The sequence below is a fragment of the Dama dama genome, chromosome 26, assembly GCF_033118175.1.
Source record: "Dama dama isolate Ldn47 chromosome 26, ASM3311817v1, whole genome shotgun sequence".
Lineage (NCBI taxonomy): Eukaryota > Metazoa > Chordata > Mammalia > Artiodactyla > Cervidae > Dama > Dama dama.
The window spans coordinates 35,380,530-35,400,474 of NC_083706.1; the positions used below are offsets into that span (position 1 = coordinate 35,380,530).

The 19,945-nt window shown below is 36.4% G+C and overlaps 1 protein-coding gene across 1 annotated transcript in view; it reads left to right on the top strand.

Moving 5' to 3' along the window:
• PEX3 (peroxisomal biogenesis factor 3) overlaps positions 1-18,531 on the top strand; it is a 34,195-nt gene extending 15,664 nt beyond the window's left edge. Inside the window, exons 4-12 of the mRNA XM_061130344.1 lie at positions 7,080-7,123; positions 8,508-8,632; positions 8,916-8,982; positions 9,086-9,140; positions 9,692-9,860; positions 11,444-11,514; positions 13,838-13,960; positions 15,799-15,895; positions 18,314-18,531. Of these exons, the coding sequence (XP_060986327.1) occupies positions 7,080-7,123; positions 8,508-8,632; positions 8,916-8,982; positions 9,086-9,140; positions 9,692-9,860; positions 11,444-11,514; positions 13,838-13,960; positions 15,799-15,895; positions 18,314-18,397 (835 nt within the window). The 3' untranslated portion in view covers positions 18,398-18,531. The remainder of the gene's footprint in view (positions 1-7,079; positions 7,124-8,507; positions 8,633-8,915; positions 8,983-9,085; positions 9,141-9,691; positions 9,861-11,443; positions 11,515-13,837; positions 13,961-15,798; positions 15,896-18,313) is intronic.
• The last annotated feature ends 1,414 nt before the right edge of the window (positions 18,532-19,945 follow it).

A 19,945-nucleotide genomic window follows, 5' to 3' on the forward strand; every position in this document is an offset into this window, starting at 1 on the left:
CACGTCTCCTGCATTGGCAGACAGATTACCACTGAGCCACCTGGGAAGCCCGTAGTGTGTACTGGAATACTGTAATTTAGTGTGATGCTGTGTTAATTTAAAAAGATTTCCAGAAGGAAATGCTTCTTCCTTTAATGGACAAGAAGAAGGTAGGGGCGAGGAGTGAAGAAAGGTTTCACTGAATGTATTTTAATCATTGGGGCCTTAGCAAAAAATATTCACCTGCCTTGTAACCATCCTTCAGTAGGCAGGGGATAGAAAGTGCTCTTTCTGGGGTGTCTCTCTGTGCCGGGCCCTGTGCTGGATACATTACTCCCAGTTAATTTCTGCAATATCCTTGTGAGGCAGATAGTATCTATCATCTGCACTTTGCAAATAGGAATTTAGTGTTCAGGCAGATGATACAGCAAGCTGGAAAGGTCCTTTGAAAACATTTTCTATAATCAAGTCATACCTTCCAAAATAACAATGGATTTGTGTACTCAGGTACACAAATGGATTTGTATACAATAGATTTGTATAGTGTTTTTGGAGAGTGTAAATTATAATTTTTTAATTGGAAAACATACACAGCTTAGAATGGATTTAAGACAAATTATGTCATAAGCAGTTTTTAAAGGGTTAAAACAAAGTTTAAAAATCAAGTAACAATAAAAGAAAATATATCCCCTCAAAAAAGTGTGAGTACCTGGATAATACACCCATTTTGCAATAGTGCAACTAAGTACATATTATTGACTATCCATAGTCCATGCAGAGTTACGATTCTACTCATCAACATCATGCCGACAGTTCTGAGAGTTAACTGTTTTAGAAAAGGTAGAACCTGGATCTTCTTTCCTTCAACCAATTGATCAGATTGTTTAATCTGATTAAAGTATAATGCTAACAATAAGAATTTTTTCCCTAACTTCGTGATTCTTAGAGATTGACACACTTTTACTACTTACGGATGTAGGGTTTAATTTATAAATTAGTTCATATAATCATATAAAGAAGAAGCATACAAGCAGATTGCTCCCAGTAAAATAAATACTTAATTGCCTGTATGCACATAAGGTAGAGATGAAAAAAATAGGCTTTAATTGACTTAAATTTTAGTCTTATTGGGAAGACAAGACAAATGAAATAAGTGAATACGCTTTATTAAAAGCAGCATATCAGTAGCAACAAACCCAGTAAGTGTAGCAACAAACACAGTAGCACTCTTTTTTGGTGATTAAACATAGGATTCAAGGTAATTAAGAGAAGGTCTTTGTCCCTTTAAGACCTTGTCATCCAAAGGAGGAATTAGATAAAATAAATTGTCTTAATTCAAGACTTACTGTGGTTCAGTTCAGTCGCTCAGTCATGTCCGACTCTTTGTGACCCCATGAATCGCAGCACACCAGGTCTCCCTGTCCATCACCAACTCCCGGACTTTACTCAAACTCATGCTCATCGAGTTGGTGATGCCATCCAGCCATCTCATCCTCTGTCGTCCCCTTCTCCTCCTTCCCCCAATCCCTCCCAACATCAGGGTCTTTTCCAATGAGTCAGATCTTTGCATGAGGTGGCCAAAGTACTGGAGTTTCAGCTTCAGCATCAGTCCTTCCAATGAACACCTAGGACTGATCTCCTTTAGGATGGACTGGTTGGATCTCCTTGCAGTCCAAGGGACTCTCAAGAGTCTTCTCCAACACCACAGTTCAAAAGCATCACTTTTTCGGCACTCAGCTTTCTTCACAGTCCAACTCTCACATCCATACATGACCACTGGAAAAACCATAGCCTTGACTAGATGGACCTTTGTTGGCAAAGTAATGTCTCTGCTTTTTAATATGCTGTCTAGGTTGGTCATAACTTTCCTTCCAAGGAGTGAGCGTCTTTTAGTTTCATGGCTGCAGTCACCATCTGCAGTGATTTTGGAGCCCAAAAAAATAAAGTCTGACACAGTTTCCACTGTTTCCCCATCTATTTCCTATGAAGTGATGGGACCAGATGCCATGATCTTAGCTTTCTGAATGTTGAGCTTTAAGTCAACTTTTTCACTCTCCTCTTTCACTTTCATCAAGAGGCTTTTTAGTTCCTCTTCACTTTCTGCCATAAGGGTGGTGTCATCTGCATATCTGAGGTTATTGATATTTCTCCTGGCAGTCTTGATTCCAGCTTGTGCTTCTTCCAGCCCAGCATTTCTCATGATGTACTCTGCGTATAAGTTAAATAAGCAGGGTGACAATATACAGCCTTGACGTACTCCTTTTCCTATTTGGAACCAGCCTGTTGTTCCATGTCCAGTTCTAGCTGTTGCTTCCTGACCTGCATACAGCTTTCTCAAGAGGCAGGTCAGTTGGTCTGGTATTCCCATCTCCTTCAGAATTTTCCACAGTTTGTTGTGATCCACACAGTCAAAGGCTTTGGCATAGTCAATAAAGCAGAAATCGATGTTTTTCTGGAACTCTCTTGCTTTTTCGATGATCCAGCGGATGTTGGCAATTTGATCTCTGGTTCCTCTGCCTTTCCTAAAACCAGCTTGAACATCTGAAATTTCACGATTCACGTATTGCTGAAGCCTGGCTTGGAGAATTTTGAGCATTACTTTATTAGCGTATGAGATGAGTGCAATTGTGCAGTAGTTTGAGCATTCTTTGGCATTGCCTTTCTTAGGGATTGGAATGAAAACTGACCTTTTCCAGTCCTGTGGCCACTGCTGAGTTTTCCAAATTTGCTGGCATATTGAGTGCAGCACTTTCACAGCATCATCTTTCAGGATTTGAAATAGCTCAACTGGAATTCCATCACCTCCACTAGCTTTGCTCGTAGTGATGCTTTCTAAGGCCCACTTGACTTCACATTCCAGGATGTCTGGCTCTAGGTGAGTGATCACACCATTGTGATTATCTGGGTCATGAAGATCTTTTTTGTACATTTCTTCTGTGTTTTCTTGCCACCTCTTCTTAATATCTTCTGCTTCTGTTAGGTCCATACCATTTCTGTCCTTTATCGAACCCATCTTTGCATGAAATGTTCCCTTGGTAACTCTAATTTTCTTAAAGAGATCTCTAGTCTTTCACATTCTTTTGTTTTCCTCTATTTCTTTGCATTGATCTCTGAGGAAGACTTTCTTATCTCTCCTTGCTATTCTTTGGAACTCTGCATTCAAATGGGTATATCTTTCCTTTTCTCCTTTGCTTTTCACTTCTCTTCTTTTCACAGCTATTTGTAAGGCCTCCTCAGACAGCCATTTTGCCTTTTTGCATTTCTTTTCCATGGGGATGGTCTTGATCCCTGTCTCCTGTACAATGTCACGAACCTCCACCCATAGTTCATCAGGCACTCCATCACATCTAGTCCCTTAAATCTATTTCTCACTTCCACTGTATAGTCATAAGGGATTTGATTTAGGTCATACCTGAATGGTCTAGTGGTTTTCCCTACTTTCTTCAATTTAAGTCTGAATTTGGCAATAAGGAGTTCATGATCTGAGCCACAGTCAGCTCCCGGTCTTGTTTTTGCTGACTGTATAGAGCTTCTCCATCTTTGGCTGCAAAGAATATAATCAGTCTGATTTCACTGTTAACCACCTGGTGATGTCCGTGTGTAGAGTCTTCTCTTGTGCTGTTTGAAGAAGGTGTTTGCTGTGACCGGTGCGTTTTCTTGGCAAATCTCTATTATTGTGGTTAATCTGTGTTAAAAAGTAAAAGCAAAATGTGGGAAGAAAATGTGAGAGGCTAGAGAACAAAGGGATTAATTTTGATGGGTAAACCTGGGCAGCTTTAAAGAAAAGGCATGAGCCCTCTTTTCTTTACACACAGAGAGGAGAATTCTTGGAAGGATAAGATGGACAACAGTTCTCATCATTGCCTGTTTCCTCTTTAAATATTTTCATGTTATTTTTTCTTACCTTTCTTTTGATTTGAAATTGTTATATTCAGTTGGTGGCAATGAAGTTTCAGTGGCAGAGAATCTTAAACATCCTTCATCACAAGAGAGGCAGAACACTTAGAAAGGATTAGCTTAATTCTTAATTTGGTAATATATTTTGGTAACATTAAAGAGCCTGGTCATATTAACTTGGAGTTGATTTCCATTAGACAAATTATTTGATAGGAATCTTGGCATAGAAAGTACCCGTTACATAGGTTCAGAATTAAAATCTTTTAAAAAGATAAGGTGAATTTTTTTTTTATTTTTTGTAAACGCATACATTAAAAATGATCACCACCATCAAGCTAGTTGATATATCTGTCACTTCACGTGGTTACCATTTTTTTAACGTGTGGTGAGAACACCTAAGATCTCTTCTCAGGAAATTCCAAGTATACAAAAGCATTGTTAACTGTATTTACCATGCTGTACTTTAGGTCTCATCTCAATTAAATCTTCCTGGGCAGCTCAAATGGTAAAGAATCTGCCCTCAATGTGGGAGACCTGAGTGCAATCCCTGGGTCAGGAAGATCCCCTGGAGAAGGGCATGGCAACCCACTCCAGTATTCTTGCCTGGAGAATCCCACGGACAGAGGAGCCTGGTGGGCTCCAGTCCATGTGGTCTCACAGAGTCGGACACGACTGAGTAACTACCGATTTCACTTTCACCTAAATCTACTTTTAAGTCTGTTAGCAGTGAATGTCAAAAGGAAGAAATGTCCTGTGCGGCTGTAATTCTGTCCTGTCCCACCAAAATCGTGCCAGCTAAGTACAGTTTCAAGACAGAAAACCTTAATTTGCCTTTCCATAGCCAGCTGCTGTTGAGTACTTACTTTATTAAAATTTTGGAACGGCTATTTCCTTATTTCATTTAGAATTTCGGTAAGAATCACTTTGAGATTTATCTTAGGCAACATTCAAGAGATGTGATTTAACTGCATTAAAATACCTAATCCTTGAATTATGGTTGATTCCCAGTTTAATTTAGGACTAAAATATGGTATTCCACAACAAGCCTTGAATGGTAGCTAAGGCTGCAGTAGGGCCCCGGTAGGATTTTCTCCATGTAGCTATCAAACTTGTGCCATCTAGTAAAAGGTTACCTGAAGCTCTGCAGTCCCTCCAGTGGCAAAGAAAGATAAGAAACTAGTAATACCCCACAGTTGTAATGGTAGTTCAACTTCTTATTGAAATGTAAATTTATGCCTGATGATAATAATAAAGAATATGGGATTGTATTTTTGTCATTTTTTAAATTTCATTTTTCTTGCAATTTATTTTTATTGTATTTTACAAAAGTGTTCATCTGTGACAGATTGGAAATATGAGACCAAAAATACTGGTTCTACCGTGAAGGTGATTTGAACAGCAGTGAACTCCATCCACATAGTACAGTGGAGTCCTATGCTGTGGTTTAAAAAAAAAAAAATGATGGCTGTTATCTATATACTATTATGGAATGATCTCCAGGATATACTGTTGTAAGTTTTAAAAAGTTAAAGGAAAGGTGTATATAGTATGCTATGGTGGCTCAGACAGTAAAGAGTCTGCCTGCGGTGCGGGGACCAGGGTTCGATCCCTAGGTGGGGAAGATCCTCTGGAGAAGGAAATGGCAACCCACTCCAGTATTCTTGCCTGGAAAATCCCATGGTTGGAGGAGCCTAGCAGGTTACAGCCCATGGGGTCACAAAGAATTGGACACGACTGAGCGACTTCACTTTCACTTTTCACCAGTTGTCTAAACATAAATTATGTTTAGTGTTTGAAAAGCAATGTCTAAAGTGATAGTAAAATAAATGAAATAACCTAAATGTGTATCTAGTTGGTGTCGCAATCACAAAAACAGAAATTGTGCTGTACATGCGTGCTTAGTCATGTCCAATTCTTTGTGATCCTGCCAGGCTCCTCTGTCCATGGGGTTTTCCAGGCAAGAATACTGGAGCAGATCGCCATTCCCTTCACCAGGGGACCCTGCCGACCCAGGAGTCAAACCCATGTCTCCTGTGTCTCCTGTATTGCAGGCAGATTCTTCACCCACTGAGTCATCAGGGAAACCCAACAGAAACTATGCCAAGTGACTTTAAAATGGAAATTTGATTGTGTATTTTTAGTGGGATATATACTCTTAGAGCATACAAAATTGAAAAAACAAAAAACTTAAACTCTTTTCAGTATTGCTATTCTGAGACTGTTGTCCACAGAGTGAGGGATGAGGCAAATTGTAATTATATTGGTTTCACTGATTTCTTGTGCAGGCAGAAAGAAATACAGATATAAGATTAATGAGATTATTAAAAAAAAAGTGATCCTAATTTTGAATTTGAAGTATAAATATGAATTCATGATGTACTTTATCCTTTAATATATGTTCATATAAATAAATAAATACACACATATAGTATACTAGCTGAGTCTTCTGAAAAGGCTTAGAAATAATGACCTGCCCCATAGGTAGTGAATCCTTAATCAAAGTCCTTAGATTAAGTTTGCAGTTTCAGACTAGCATTTTGTGCTACTGGAAACCAGGACTCTCAGAGAAATGGATGATTTCAGGCTTGCAGCAAAAATTGAACAGAATGAACCCAGACACCTTTTGTGTCCAAAAGCAAGGAAGCTATCAAAGACTAAAGGGTTCATGTCAGAAGAACTTAGGGAGTAACCTGGATAGCCCCACAATAGTCAAAGATGGGCAGTTTGAACATCAATAAGGGTAACAACTACAGTGGCTAGAAACACATCAAATATACATTTAAATGCCTGTGTTTGTAATAATATTAAAAAAAATTACTTACCATTGAAGGATTATAGACCTACTTCATTATTTGTAAAATAGTAAATAAGGGAAAGATAAATATTATTCCTGCTTTTCCTATATGATTTTGTAGTACACATATGCATGTGCTCAGAAGGAGGAGAAAGACTGGAAGGACATTCACAGGTAATGGGGATGGTAGTCGTTTAGTCGCTAAGTCGTGTCTCTGACTCTTATGAAAATGGGTGTTGTCATCAGTTACTGAAATTATAGTCATTTTTTAGTATAGCTTATGGGCTTTGTCTCTACAGTTATAGTTATCTTGTGATAAAATATAATTAAATATTGAACTGCAAAGTTCAAAGTTTTCTATTAAATTATCTAGATTATTATTTTCATATTTTCTGATATTTTTCTTTAGGCCTTCAAACAAGCTAGAAATATGGGAGGATCTGAAGATAATAAGTAAGCCTACATATTTCAAGTCATAGCCTTAAAATATTTTTAATGGGAAATTGTTGTATTCTGTTATGTGGGTGACTCTTCTTTACCTACCACATGGAGTTGTCGTCAGGATTAAATAATTCTCACGAAGCAAGTAGATTGATGTCTGGTCGTAGAAGCTACTGAGTAATGTTAGTGGTGGTGGTGGTGGTATTTTTGTTATAATAATACATAAACCTATCCTAGACTACATGTGTGTATATTAGGTACTGATAGCTACAATAAAGGAAGTTTTTACTCCAGCCTAAATAGTAATTTTACTTTGATATTGTATGTAAACTGTCATTAGTGATAAAAATTTCAAACAAAAAGCTTCCCTAGGACAGATAGATATATGTATCTCCATGTCTCAGAACTTCATACTCTTTCTTGTGTTTTCCTATCCATTCAGCTAATCCTTATCAACTGAATCATGCTTGTTGTTGTTTGGTCATGTCTGACTCTTTGTGACCCCATGGACTACACCTTCCCAGGCTCCTCTGTCCATGGAATTTCCCAGGCAAGAATGCTGGAGTGGGTTGCCATTTCCTTCTCCAGGGGATCTTCCCGACCCAGGGATTGAACCCGTGTCCGCTGCTTAGCAGGTGGATTCTTCACCACTGAGCCACCAGGGAAGCACAAATCATGCTCAAGCTTCGCCTGTTTGAAAATGAAATGAACGTGTGTAGGGCCCTGTATCTCCTTCCAGCTGTTGCACTCTCTCATCCCCCTTGTGCAACACTACATCCTCTCTCTTTTCTCCTGCACTCCCCATCACTCTCTGGCACACCTGGAGCCTGCTTTCCACTCCTGTATCTCCAGGCGGGTATCGCAAGATCAGTAGTGTTGCTAAATCCACTGGACATTTTCCTCCTATTGGACCTTTCAGCAAGAGTCAACACCTTTCTCTTACCTCTGTTTTGAACACTGTCCTAAGCACCTGTGAAGCCGACCTTCCTCCATCCCTGTGTGAGCTTATCCTTTATCTTCTTTTACCTGCCAATGACAGCTGGAGCTCTTCATGCTCAGCCCTCTTCTCTGATTCTGAACGAGCTCCCTGGACAGCTCAGAGTTCTGAGGCTACAACTGAATGCTTCCCAGTCCTTTAACTCTTCACTGAATATATTTATTATTATCTGTATTGGTTATTGTTTCAATTAAGAGATCATTCCTAATTGACAATAAATATTTTTTAAGCAGATAAACTATGAAATATTTTGAATTGATACATTTTTGTACTTGAAATAATTATAAATGTATATTTTAAGTTGTCTTATGAAAAAATAACATAGGGATGGTTTGTGATTTTACACATTTGTTTGTGTTTTAATAATTAGTACCAAGAGGTTTTCTTTTCTCTGCCAAGGTTTCACAAGAAGTATCGTAGCTGTATACAGTACTTGCATGCTGGTGGTTCTTTTGCGAGTCCAGTTAAACATAATCGGTGGATATATTTATTTGGATAATGCAGCAGTTGGCAAAAATGGCACCGTAAGTTTAATAGACTTAAATTGATACTGCCTTATCTTTCAAGAGATTCAAAATGTAACCAAATATTATTTATCATGATAATTTATATAGAATAAATATCTTTATATTTCATGGGATTGTAAATTTTAATCATTATTTTTCTTCATACTTTGAAACTAGACTTTTTGTTATGTTGAAGAGTAGTGTTTCCTATTGTTCTAGGTCCTAGAATCTCAGCTTAAGTTATAATGAAAACATTATTATTTATTAATAATATTGAGTACCTTCTATCTATTTTATACAGACAGTTCTTGCCCCCCCAGATGTCCAACAGCAATATTTATCAAGTATTCAGCACCTCCTTGGAGATGGTAAGATTCTTATTTATGATCTGTAAATTCTAATTCATTCATTTGTATTATTGAGGAATTGAAAATGTAAATAAGGCTTTTACATTTATTTTTGTTTTTATAGGCCTGACAGAATTGATCACTGTCATTAAACAGGCTGTGCAAAAGATTTTAGGAAGGTAAGGCATTTTGCTTTGCCTTTTCTTAACTTCCTGATTCTGATGAATAAAAGAAAAATTAGCATAGTTCTGATGAAGCTAGTGACTTGACAAATGGTGGTCTGCAAAACTCTTTTAACCTAATACAGACCCAGCCCTGGGGTATTACATTGTGGAATCCGTTTTCTTCATCAGTATCAACCTTTTGATACTAAGGGGAAAGCTTTAATGTTTCATTGTTTATTGATTGATTTCAAAACAAACCAAAAATATTTGGGTCATGAGACAGAAGACCTGCTTTTAAAAATCTGCCTCTGAGGCTTTTAACTCCTGTTCATACAGGCAGTATCTTTAATTACAGTGGGAATTTTCTTGTGAAATCTGCAACAAGGTTTTTCTTGGCCACAAACCAGTGGCTGATTTCTTAATCTCCTCTAATGATTTCATAGTCAGTAGTTTCAGGTTTGACTGGATGAAACAGGATCTCCAGTAGTAACCTGTTAGGAAAAGAGTATTAATAGGACGTGTTGTATAGTTTCACTTTATCCCAGTTTTCTTTTCTCTGTTTCTAGTGTTTCTCTTAAACATTCTTTGTCCCTTTTGGACTTGGAGCAAAAACTAAAAGAAATCAGAGATCTCGTTGAGCAGCATAAATCTTCTTCTTGGATTAATAACGATGGATCCAAATCTTTATTATGCCATTATATGATGCCAGATGAAGAAACTCCATTAGCAGTTCAGGTACTTAATTCAAAGCTATTTAACCAAACCAGTTGCTCTTTGTTTTTAATGTTTTTTTCATTATGTCTTAAAATTTAGATTTCTGAGTCTCTTGAAAGGTAAGTGATTGAAAGACATATATTTCAATAACTTAAATAAAACCTCATTAATTTAGAAAACAAACTATAAATGTGATTGATTTCTAGTTAGAAAGCATTTTAGATATTCAGCAAGATTTTATTGAATATTAGTTATAAGACAGACACTATAATGTATGATTGGGATATAAAATGAATAAGCATGCTCAGTAAACCTGGGGAATTTGGAAGACAAATTCAGTTCCAGTGGCTAAAGCATATTTGTATGAGATCAAGTAACAGAAGATAAAGCTGGTAGTTGGGGACAGTATCATAAAGAGCTTTGTATGCCTAGATAAAGAGTCTAAACTTCTAGTTCTAGACAAAGGTGAATTTTGATCAGGTCAGTACCACGATCATGTTTGCTTTTGAAGATAAATCAGTGATGACAGTATCAGAGTGCACTCAAGGAGGTTGTAGTCATCCAGTTGAGAAACAAAGGCCAGTTCTAACAGTTATCAACCGTGGTGTTGCTATACCCTGGTGTGTCCCAGACAGTTGTGATCTACGTTACTCACTGATTAAGAATAATAAAAATACCAAGGATTACAGGTTACGGGCCTCTTTTAAAATAATTGCTGTTTATTAACATGTAAGCAGATTGCATCCATTCTTTGCAGTTGAGAGAAGGATCTTTCTCACTTCACAACTGGAGAAGTCTTGGACCAAAGAGGCCCTTGTGCCACACCTCAGCCTAAAGGCCCTGTTAGAACAAAGATGACCATGTTTTTCATTGCCTGCCTCCCGCTCCCCCGGAGGCTCCAGAGATATATTGTAACCCACTTAAGAGAACCCCATGGACCCCTGCAGGATGGAAGCTGAACTGAATGAACAGAACAGACCTGTCAGAATTAACAAGAGAAACAGGAGAAAACTTACTTAAAAATTAGAATCTCGGCCGCTCCATATGGAGCGCGCCCCGCGCTGCGCGCAGTTCCAAAAAAAGAAAAATTAGAATCTCAAGGAGATGCAGTAATAGTATTTTTAAAGCTTTCTGGAATGATAAAGCAATTTCCAAATTTTAAAATTCAACAGTGGACTTAAAAAGAAAATAATTCAACAGAACAGGTAATGAGAGGGATGATGGACCAAATCTTACCTGGATTGAATTTAAGCCTCTGGAACCCTCAGACTAAACTAGATTGATGAGAAAAGACACATACATATCCTAATAAAATGCCTTAACAATAATAGAAAAAAATATCTCTGGCCTCTGCAACCTGGAAGACTAATTTTTCTTTGTTAATATGTCCTTCAGGTAAATAAAGATCTTATAAAGATCCTGTTGTGACTCATGTTTTAAATGCTACTCGCTGTGCACATCAACCTGTATAGTTTTTTTGAGTTGAACATTTTTTTATTGTTGATAGACCATAGACTTTGAGATTTCCTGAACTCTTGAGTTTGTTTCATCATAACCCTATGCTAATATTTGAAACCCTGAAGTGTGGCATTTTAATTTCACAGGCCTGCGGACTTTCTCCTAGAGATGTTACCACTATTAAATTACTCAATGAAACTAGAGACATGTTGGAAAGGTATGTACACTGCATGTAACAGGAACATGTGCTTCCGTTTTAAATGTATTCATGACCATTTTATAGTTCTTCTTGACCAAATAGTGAACGTAATATTTTGTTAAAATTAAATTTTAAGTATATTCCCCTGCTTTTAGTAGGATTTCCTACCTACGCTCGTGCTTGTCTTATTAGGGTAGGGAGGTAAGCAGAGATTTTTTTTCCAAGATACCCAGGATTGCCTCTACCTGTTTTCCTAGCCTAGAGATTCTGATATACTAGTTAAGGGACTGGAAGATAGTTAGCATTTATATTTTGAGGAAAGCTTTAAACGGTGATTCTTATATGCCCAGAGTATTCTGATATATGTTTAACAACCAGCCCTGTAAAGAAAAAAAAAAACGAAAACTAAAATTGCAGCCACAGCAGCGCTGACTCTGCTGACTCTCAACCTGATGTCACTCAGTGCTGACTTGGGAAGAGGTGCTTTTGCCAGCCAGAGCTAGTCTTCAGGTATACACACATGTGCACACGTGCTAATGTGTATGCACACACACATACTCAGTTATGAGAACTACTTCCCCTAACCCTTTCGGGTTCACCTCTAATGTTACTAAATCTTTGAGTGATAAAAACTCACATCTGCCTTCAATAGAGTATCAACTTTTTAAAATTACCCAGAAGACAGCCAGAATGTTACAAATGAGGAAAGCCCCAGATTATGTATTAGAAGATGCTGCTGCTGCTGCTAAGTCGCTTCAGTCGTGTCTGACTCTGTGCGACCCCATAGACGGCAGCCCACTAGGCTCCCCCATCCCTGGGATTCTCCAGGCAAGAACACTGGAGTGGGTTGCCGTTTCCTTCTCCAATGCATGAAAGTGAAAAGTGAAAGTGAAGTCGCTCAGTCTTTCCAACCCTTAGCGACCCCATGGACTGCAGCCTACCAGGGTCCTCCATCCTTGGGATTTTCCAGGCAAGAGTACTGGAGTGGGGTGCCATTGCCTTCTCCTATTAGAAGATGAGAGGACCTAGATTCAGGGTTGGCCCTGCTGTTTATCAGCTGGTCAGCCTTGGTTGAGCCACTTACACTCTTTGAGGCAGTTTTATCATTGTGAAATCTTAGTGTTCATCTTCTTTTATCTTAAGTGATTAAAGTATCAGTATTTTTTTTTTAATTAAAGATAATTTAAGATCATTTTCTCTAGTTTTGTTTTCTGGGCAGGTCATATCCTCTGTTAATATTTTTTTCATCATCTTGAGGAAAACCAGCAAATTTTTAGGTTAATTCAGCTATTATCTGAATTCATCAAGTTCTAGTCCTTTGACTTTCTACAATATCGATCTCCACTTCTTTTCTTATTCAGATCACTTCATGAAACCCTAGAAGAAGGTCATCAGTGTCCTTTTGTCAAATCCAGTCAACCTGTAGCGTTCATCTTTCTTGACCTTTCTCTGATAACGCTATTAATCAAGGCTTTCTTGAAATTCTTTCTCTTATGGCTGCCTTGACAGACTCCCAATTTTTTCCCCAGTTCTCAGATCATTCCTTCTTAGGTTCCTCTATGCCTATCTTTCCTTTAAATACTAATGTTTCTCTGGTATTTGTTCTTTTTTCATCCTCAACTGCCCCAAGCAATTTTATTTACTCCCATTACTTTACTGTTTGTATGTTAATAATTCCCAAACTTATAGCCCTAGCCCCCCACAGCCACGCTGCCAGGCATTGAGTTGAGATTTCTACACATCAGAGACAGAACTAAGCTGTTCAACTAGGCAGTTTCTAACTCTGATAGCATATAAATCACTCTTTGTATCAAAGAGTTTCTGTGAGGTAATAATATAGCAAAAAGAGCTTGACCTTTAAGGTCAGAAAGGCCTGGGTTCAAATTCTGGCTTCTATATTTACTAGTTACATATCTTAGGACAAATTTCTTCATGCATCAAGTGTCCAGTTCCTCACCTGTACACATTAACAAAATATTCTGTCTCATTAGGATGATAGGATAGAGTATAAAAGTGATTAGAAGAAGATTCCTTTTTAAGAGTTTCCTCAAGAGAAGTAATGATTACTGATGTTTATAAAAGTATGTTTATGAAGTGCCAATAATGTAAGAAAATCTAGCAAAATGGGCAAATATCCTCACTGTGTTGTGTTACATAATTAGCCCTCTTTTTATGCCTAACTTTTAAGATGGACTCCTTGATATATTTTTATAATGTTTTAGTTTATAAAATTGTGACTAGAAATGGTGGTACGGCTGTCAAAGGTGGCCACATGGTTATTAAAGTTTTGTCCTTTTCCATTGAAAATCTAAAAGGTAATTTATCATCTTGTTTTATGTAGTCCAGATTTTAGTACAGTTTTGAATACCTGTCTGAACCGAGGGTTCAGCAGACTGCTAGACAACATGGCAGAGTTCTTTCGACCTACTGAACAAGACCTGCAGCATGGTAGCTCCATGAACAGGTGAGAAGACATGTAAGAATGTCACCAGTCTAAGGACTTCTGATAAAACAGTGCTTTTGGATATGTTTATTTTTTGTTCCAGGTAACAGAAAGAAAAATCTCAGACGACAAATGTGAATGTTTATTTTTTCAACAAATTAAACTCTGTTAAACCAATGACTCCTTCATTAGGAGGAGCTCTTTCAGTATTCAGTATTAAAATGTTTATTTGTTCTAAAATTTTGCCACTATACACAAGTACTTACCTTGTGAAACTACTTTTCCATAGGCCAGTTTCACTTATTGAGGCTTTTTTAATTTAACACTGTAGAATACAAAACTTCGTGAAAACGTTATTTAAGTTTTAACGTTTTCTCTTACATTATTCCAGTACTATAAGCTATAATTGGCCTTCATAATTCAACCAGACATTCTTGTTCTAGGTTCCCATTTGATGAATAATCTCCTAGTTCTGTAGCCCATTTTGTAGGATTAGGAATGTTTAGATAGTACAGATGATAGTGATTTTAATCATAATTACTAAGTCATGGATTCACTCTGCCAAAAGATAGCATATGGCTTTATTTTATTCTTATTATCTCAGCATGAGCACCTTGAATCTATTAGGATTTACACTCTTTTACAGTTTTTTTGTATTAAATTCAGAAAATAATAGGTACTAAATCAATGTTAACCGACTATAAACTTATCTGTTAAAATTGGGGATAACAGTAACTGATACGCAGTATGTATGTGCAATGCCTGTTTTAATTCTCAGATACATAGAGCAAGAGGTTATTTGCCCATTTCTCTGGGACCACTCTTTATTATACAAAAAGGAATAATTTGCAGTTAACATTGAGGATTTGGAATGCTTAGGGTCATAAAGTTTATTTTCAGAAGCAATTTAAATGTCATCCTAAAATCTTTTATAGCAATTCTTTAAATTCTCAAAAAAAATTCAGCCTCAGTAAGTTCTCTTAAGTTAAGGTGCTCCAGTCAACAAAATTTCACTATAATCTCTATCTAGCAAAAGTATTAGTTATTTACTGAATGGTGATAAGAATTTTTATATAAAATAAATACTTGATCTTGTACACTAGAGAATTAGAAAAATTATGTTGCAGTTGTATCAGCCATTTTAATCTTTTCTTAATTCCTGTCGTACTCATGATCACTCCTGTAGGACTCAAGTGTTTATTATACTTAACTATTTGACGTTGCTAGTAATTAAGAGAAATACATACCAAAAACTGTGAGATAATCATCTTTAGCTATCAGACACATGAAGAGTTAAGAAATGCTTGATGTAGAAAGGAGTCATGATAGAGCAGGTATCCTCTCATACTGTTAGAGAAGCAGAGGGAATTTGGCAATATACATTTTAAAGCTTAAAAGCATTCGTACCCTTCGACTCATTAATTCACTGTAAATACAGAGTTATTTATATTAAGGAAAATTAGGCAAAAACTCAATGCCCAACCATAGGGAGCTGATGATATAAGTTGTCACAGCTAGAGGATGTATTACTATATAGTTATTAAAAAACAGACAAATACTTTGGAAGAACTTTTAATGAGATGGAAAGAATGATTATAGCATGTGAATAAAAATTCAAAACAGTGTTGCTTGGGAGGTTATAGCTGGGTGTTAAAAACACCCAAAAAGTATAGATATGTATAAAAAAATTACTGGAAGAAATTAACTATGATGTCAGTTATAATTGTTATTTCTAGATGGTAAAATTATGTTTGGTCTTTATTTTCAAGTATTTTTCAATGACTATTTCTTTCATAATTAAACATTAAATTCCTATAAGATAATTTCAGAAAGTAATTATTACTGTGATGATTTTTCAGTCTTTCCAGTGTCAGCCTGCCTTTAGCTAAGATAATTCCCATAATAAATGGACAGATCCATTCAGTTTGCAGTGAAACGCCTAGTCATTTTGTTCAGGTAAGAGGAGCGCTTGGGTTATTATTAAAAACAGACTGTATTTTTGGTTGTGGTCCTGTTTGTCTAACATAAAATTACATTTCTCTTCTATGATATTTGTTCAAAGAAACCAAAAACTTGAAGCCACATGTAGAGTACAGTAGAGTGCCCCATGAGAGTATAATATCATGGCACTTTTACGAGGTTGGGAATACCTTTCTCCATGTTATAGTACAACACATGTTAGACAGACTGCATTTTAGTCCAGATATATTCTAGTGGTCAGTTGAATTTACAGTGGTAATGTTTTGCATTAAGCTGTGCCTTGAGGCAAATCAGTGAACCAGTCCCTCAGATTTTGAGGAAAAATGAAACATTTTTGTAGGAAAGTAAAGCATTTAAATAGTTAATAAGTATAATTGTTAATAGTGCACCAATAATCTGTTCATTAAAAGCTGCATACTCAGTAGGGTATTTAAATTTTTCACTCGTCTCCCTATAACTCCATCTCCTTTCTTAGGAAAGCATTTTATAATAGAATACATTGAATAAGACCGATTTTACTTAAAGAACAGCTTTGAATCCAAACTTTTTTCCCAAGTTATTTGCAAACTTGGAAACTGTATAACCAGCAATAAATTACTCGCAATACACCTCAATTCCAAACTACTGCCATAATGTGCAGTGAGAAGAGAGAGACTCTAGGCCTAGTGTAAAGATAGTATCTTCTCAGTAATATTTATCTCAAATTAGAGTATCTCTATGGTTTTCTGCTTGAGAGCGTGAAGAGCTATGAGGCTATGGGTTCTAATTCTTCCTTTCTCTTGTATAGTGTCATTGGTTTGTCCTTCACATGTGACTTAATTTAATTTTAAGTTTAATTTTAGCTCAAAATTTTTTGAACACTTAAGTTTTAAATATTTTTTCTTTTCATTTTTATGTGCATATTAGTGTAAGAAAAAAAAATAGTTGTAACTTCTGGCATTTAAATCTTAACTTTACCTTTCTCCATTTTCATAAAAATCTCTGGCTTCATCAGTAAGCTGTTCATCTTGATGAGTAGCATAATATATACACCAGGGCTTTCATGGTGCCTCAGATGGTAAAGAATCTGCCTGCCGTGCAAGAGACCCAAGTTCAGTCCCTGGGTCAGGAAGATCACCTGGAGAAGGGAATGGCTACCCACTCCAGTATGCTTGCCTGGAGAATTCCACAGACAGAAAAGCCTGGTGGGCCACAGTCCATGGGATCTCAGAGTTGGACGTGACTGAGTGACTAACACACACAGTACAACACCAGCTTTGGTGCTAAAATAATTTACATACTATATTAAAGTCTATAATTGAGGATGAAAATAAAAGGTACAAACATCATTGATACTAGTGCTTAGTATTAATACATTTTCTTAGTATCATTGCATGTAGATTGTTTATATACTAGACCATTAATTGACAAGCCTTCCACCAAATTTTTTAATTATGATTTCTGTGGGTTAAAGTACCATGTAGTATTCAGAGAATGTAGCTATGAATTTGTGAGATGAAAACTTGCTAAGCTCACCTGGATTTTCGGATGCTTAAGAAAGAACATCAAGGATAGGTTCACTTCCTGTTTCTCTGCCGCTCACCAGGCAGCGTGAACCACATAATGGTTTCTGTTGCCATGGGTCCTCACTCTCTGGGAAAGCCTGTGGACACCTCAGAATAATGCCTGTAAGTGTATACTGTAAAATATGTAGGTTTTAACGAAAACCAACTGCATACAGTTTCAAAATACTTTTTAAAATGACAGTTGATGGAACTTCTGCAACTTACCTATCTATGATATAAAAATGTCTGAATTCTGCTAAAGGCCAACTCACAGGTTCTATTCTGCTGTCTGTTGCTTACATACACAACTGAAAGGAATGCTAGATTTCAGTTAAAGGTTAATGAAAGAAAGATGTAATTTTTTCTTTATCTACATTAACAAATCCCTTAAGAACCCCTGTTCTCAGGTATATTTGTGTGGTTGGTTATGTATGTGTGTATATATTGTTGTAATCATTTATTCAACAGATTCTTATCCAGCATTTGACACTCACACGCAGATCCATTTGAAGACTATTTTGGATCTTCTTAGTGTGAGGGGGAAAAGTTGTGAGTTCTGGCATTTATACTTTATCTTTGTCCATTTTCATAAAAGTCTCTGCCTTCGTCAGTAAGCGATTCATGTTGCCAAGCCACGCTTGAATGCTTATCATACCCACTGTCTCTCATACAAGAACTTCATAAATATCTCCAGGAATTTATTATAAAAGAAACTACTTTCATTAAATGGTTTTCTTTTTGGCCTTAATGCCACAAAACTTTGAGCTAAATTTGTTGCTTGATTGCAGAAATGAATTCAGATTATCTGTTCTGTTTACAAACTGTAATGTTTTATTCTCGTCTTTGCTAGGATCTGTTAATGATGGAGCAAGTGAAAGACTTTGCTGCTAATGTGTACGAGGCTTTTAGTACTCCTCAACAACTGGAGAAATGATTGGTTTTTTTCCTTCAAGAACAGCTACAATGGGATTCAGTTACTTTTTTAAAAAAATGCACTGAATAAATCAACTATATATAGGGTAATGATTTGTTACCATAATGTCTAATAAAAATATATTCTTAATCAAAGTCTTCATAATAAAATAGATTTATTTGGCATCTTAATATATTTTTTTAAAGCCATCAACAGACTGGTTTTTGTGGGCATATCTGAGTGTATACAGTGCAAATATCAGACTTGTTAATAATTTGTTACATCATGGATATTAGTTCCAAGTCAAATAATGTAAATACTTTATTCTTCGACATTAATACTGAGGTAAAATCTGTTTGGGAAGTAGATATAAAGTTTGGAAAAAATGCTATTTAAAGTTCACCAGACTTAAAGTTCACTGGACTGCAGTATACAGGAGAGAATCAGACTTTTCTCCAGTTAATCTTCAAAGGGATAAAGACTTCGTCTTAAATATACCTGGTTGAGAACTTTCTTTTTCAATAGAAATCAGTTAATTTAACAACTAGGATTAGGACTTCCCTGGTGGTCTAGTGGTTAAGGCTCCATGCTCCCCTGCAGGGGGCACGGGTTCAATCCCTGTTCCCTGGTTAGGGAATCTACAATCCTGCATGCCGTAACACGGCCAAAAAGAAGAAGGAACAACTATGATCAGCAATTTTTTTCTTTACCGTTGTTAACAATCATTAGGAAACTACATACTGATTTAGAGGCCAACATTGTCTTGATGCTCTTTACTCAGCTATTATTAACTACTGTACATAGGTTCATTTATTTGTATGTAAATAACTATAACTTACTTTGTATTGATTTTGAGCACAGTGAATCTTATTACAATAAAATATTTTAGTAAAATATGGTTTTATCGAGTTAATACTTTACAGCTATTATTTGTCCCATAGCATTTTTGTTGTTATTTTTGGAGATTACACTGGTTTTCAAGTTTCATTTTTTTAACAAGCAATTGATGCATTAACTTACTTGTTTAGAAAAATATCATTTCCTTCTAAAAAGAAACAATTCATTGTTCTAGTATGTATGTAGTTTTTTATATGGGTAACTAGGACAGAAAGAAATTAATTGTATCATCATTATCTAAAATGTATTTTCAGTAGCATCATTTATGTTCTTTTATGGTCCTTCAACATATAACCTATAGCTAAATAGGAGAAGGTAGAAAATGAATTGTAATGTCTCTTCTAAGGTTAGGGCTGAAGCCAACTGCTAGGGAATCTATGCCTAGAATACATTAAAAAAAAAAAAAAAAAAAAAAAAACAGACCAAAGCAGATGTCAAAGTAGAGAGGAGAACACATACTTCTTTCCAAAATTTGTCAGAATATAATGATGTAATTTCAAATCCTGAAAGATGATGCTGTGAAAGTGCTGCACTCAATATGCCAGCACATTTGGAAAACTCAGCAGTGGCCACAGGACTGGAAAAGGTCAGTTTTCATCCCAATCCCAAAGGTAATGCCAAAGAATGCTCAAGCTACCACACAATTGCACTCATCTCACACGCTAATAAAGT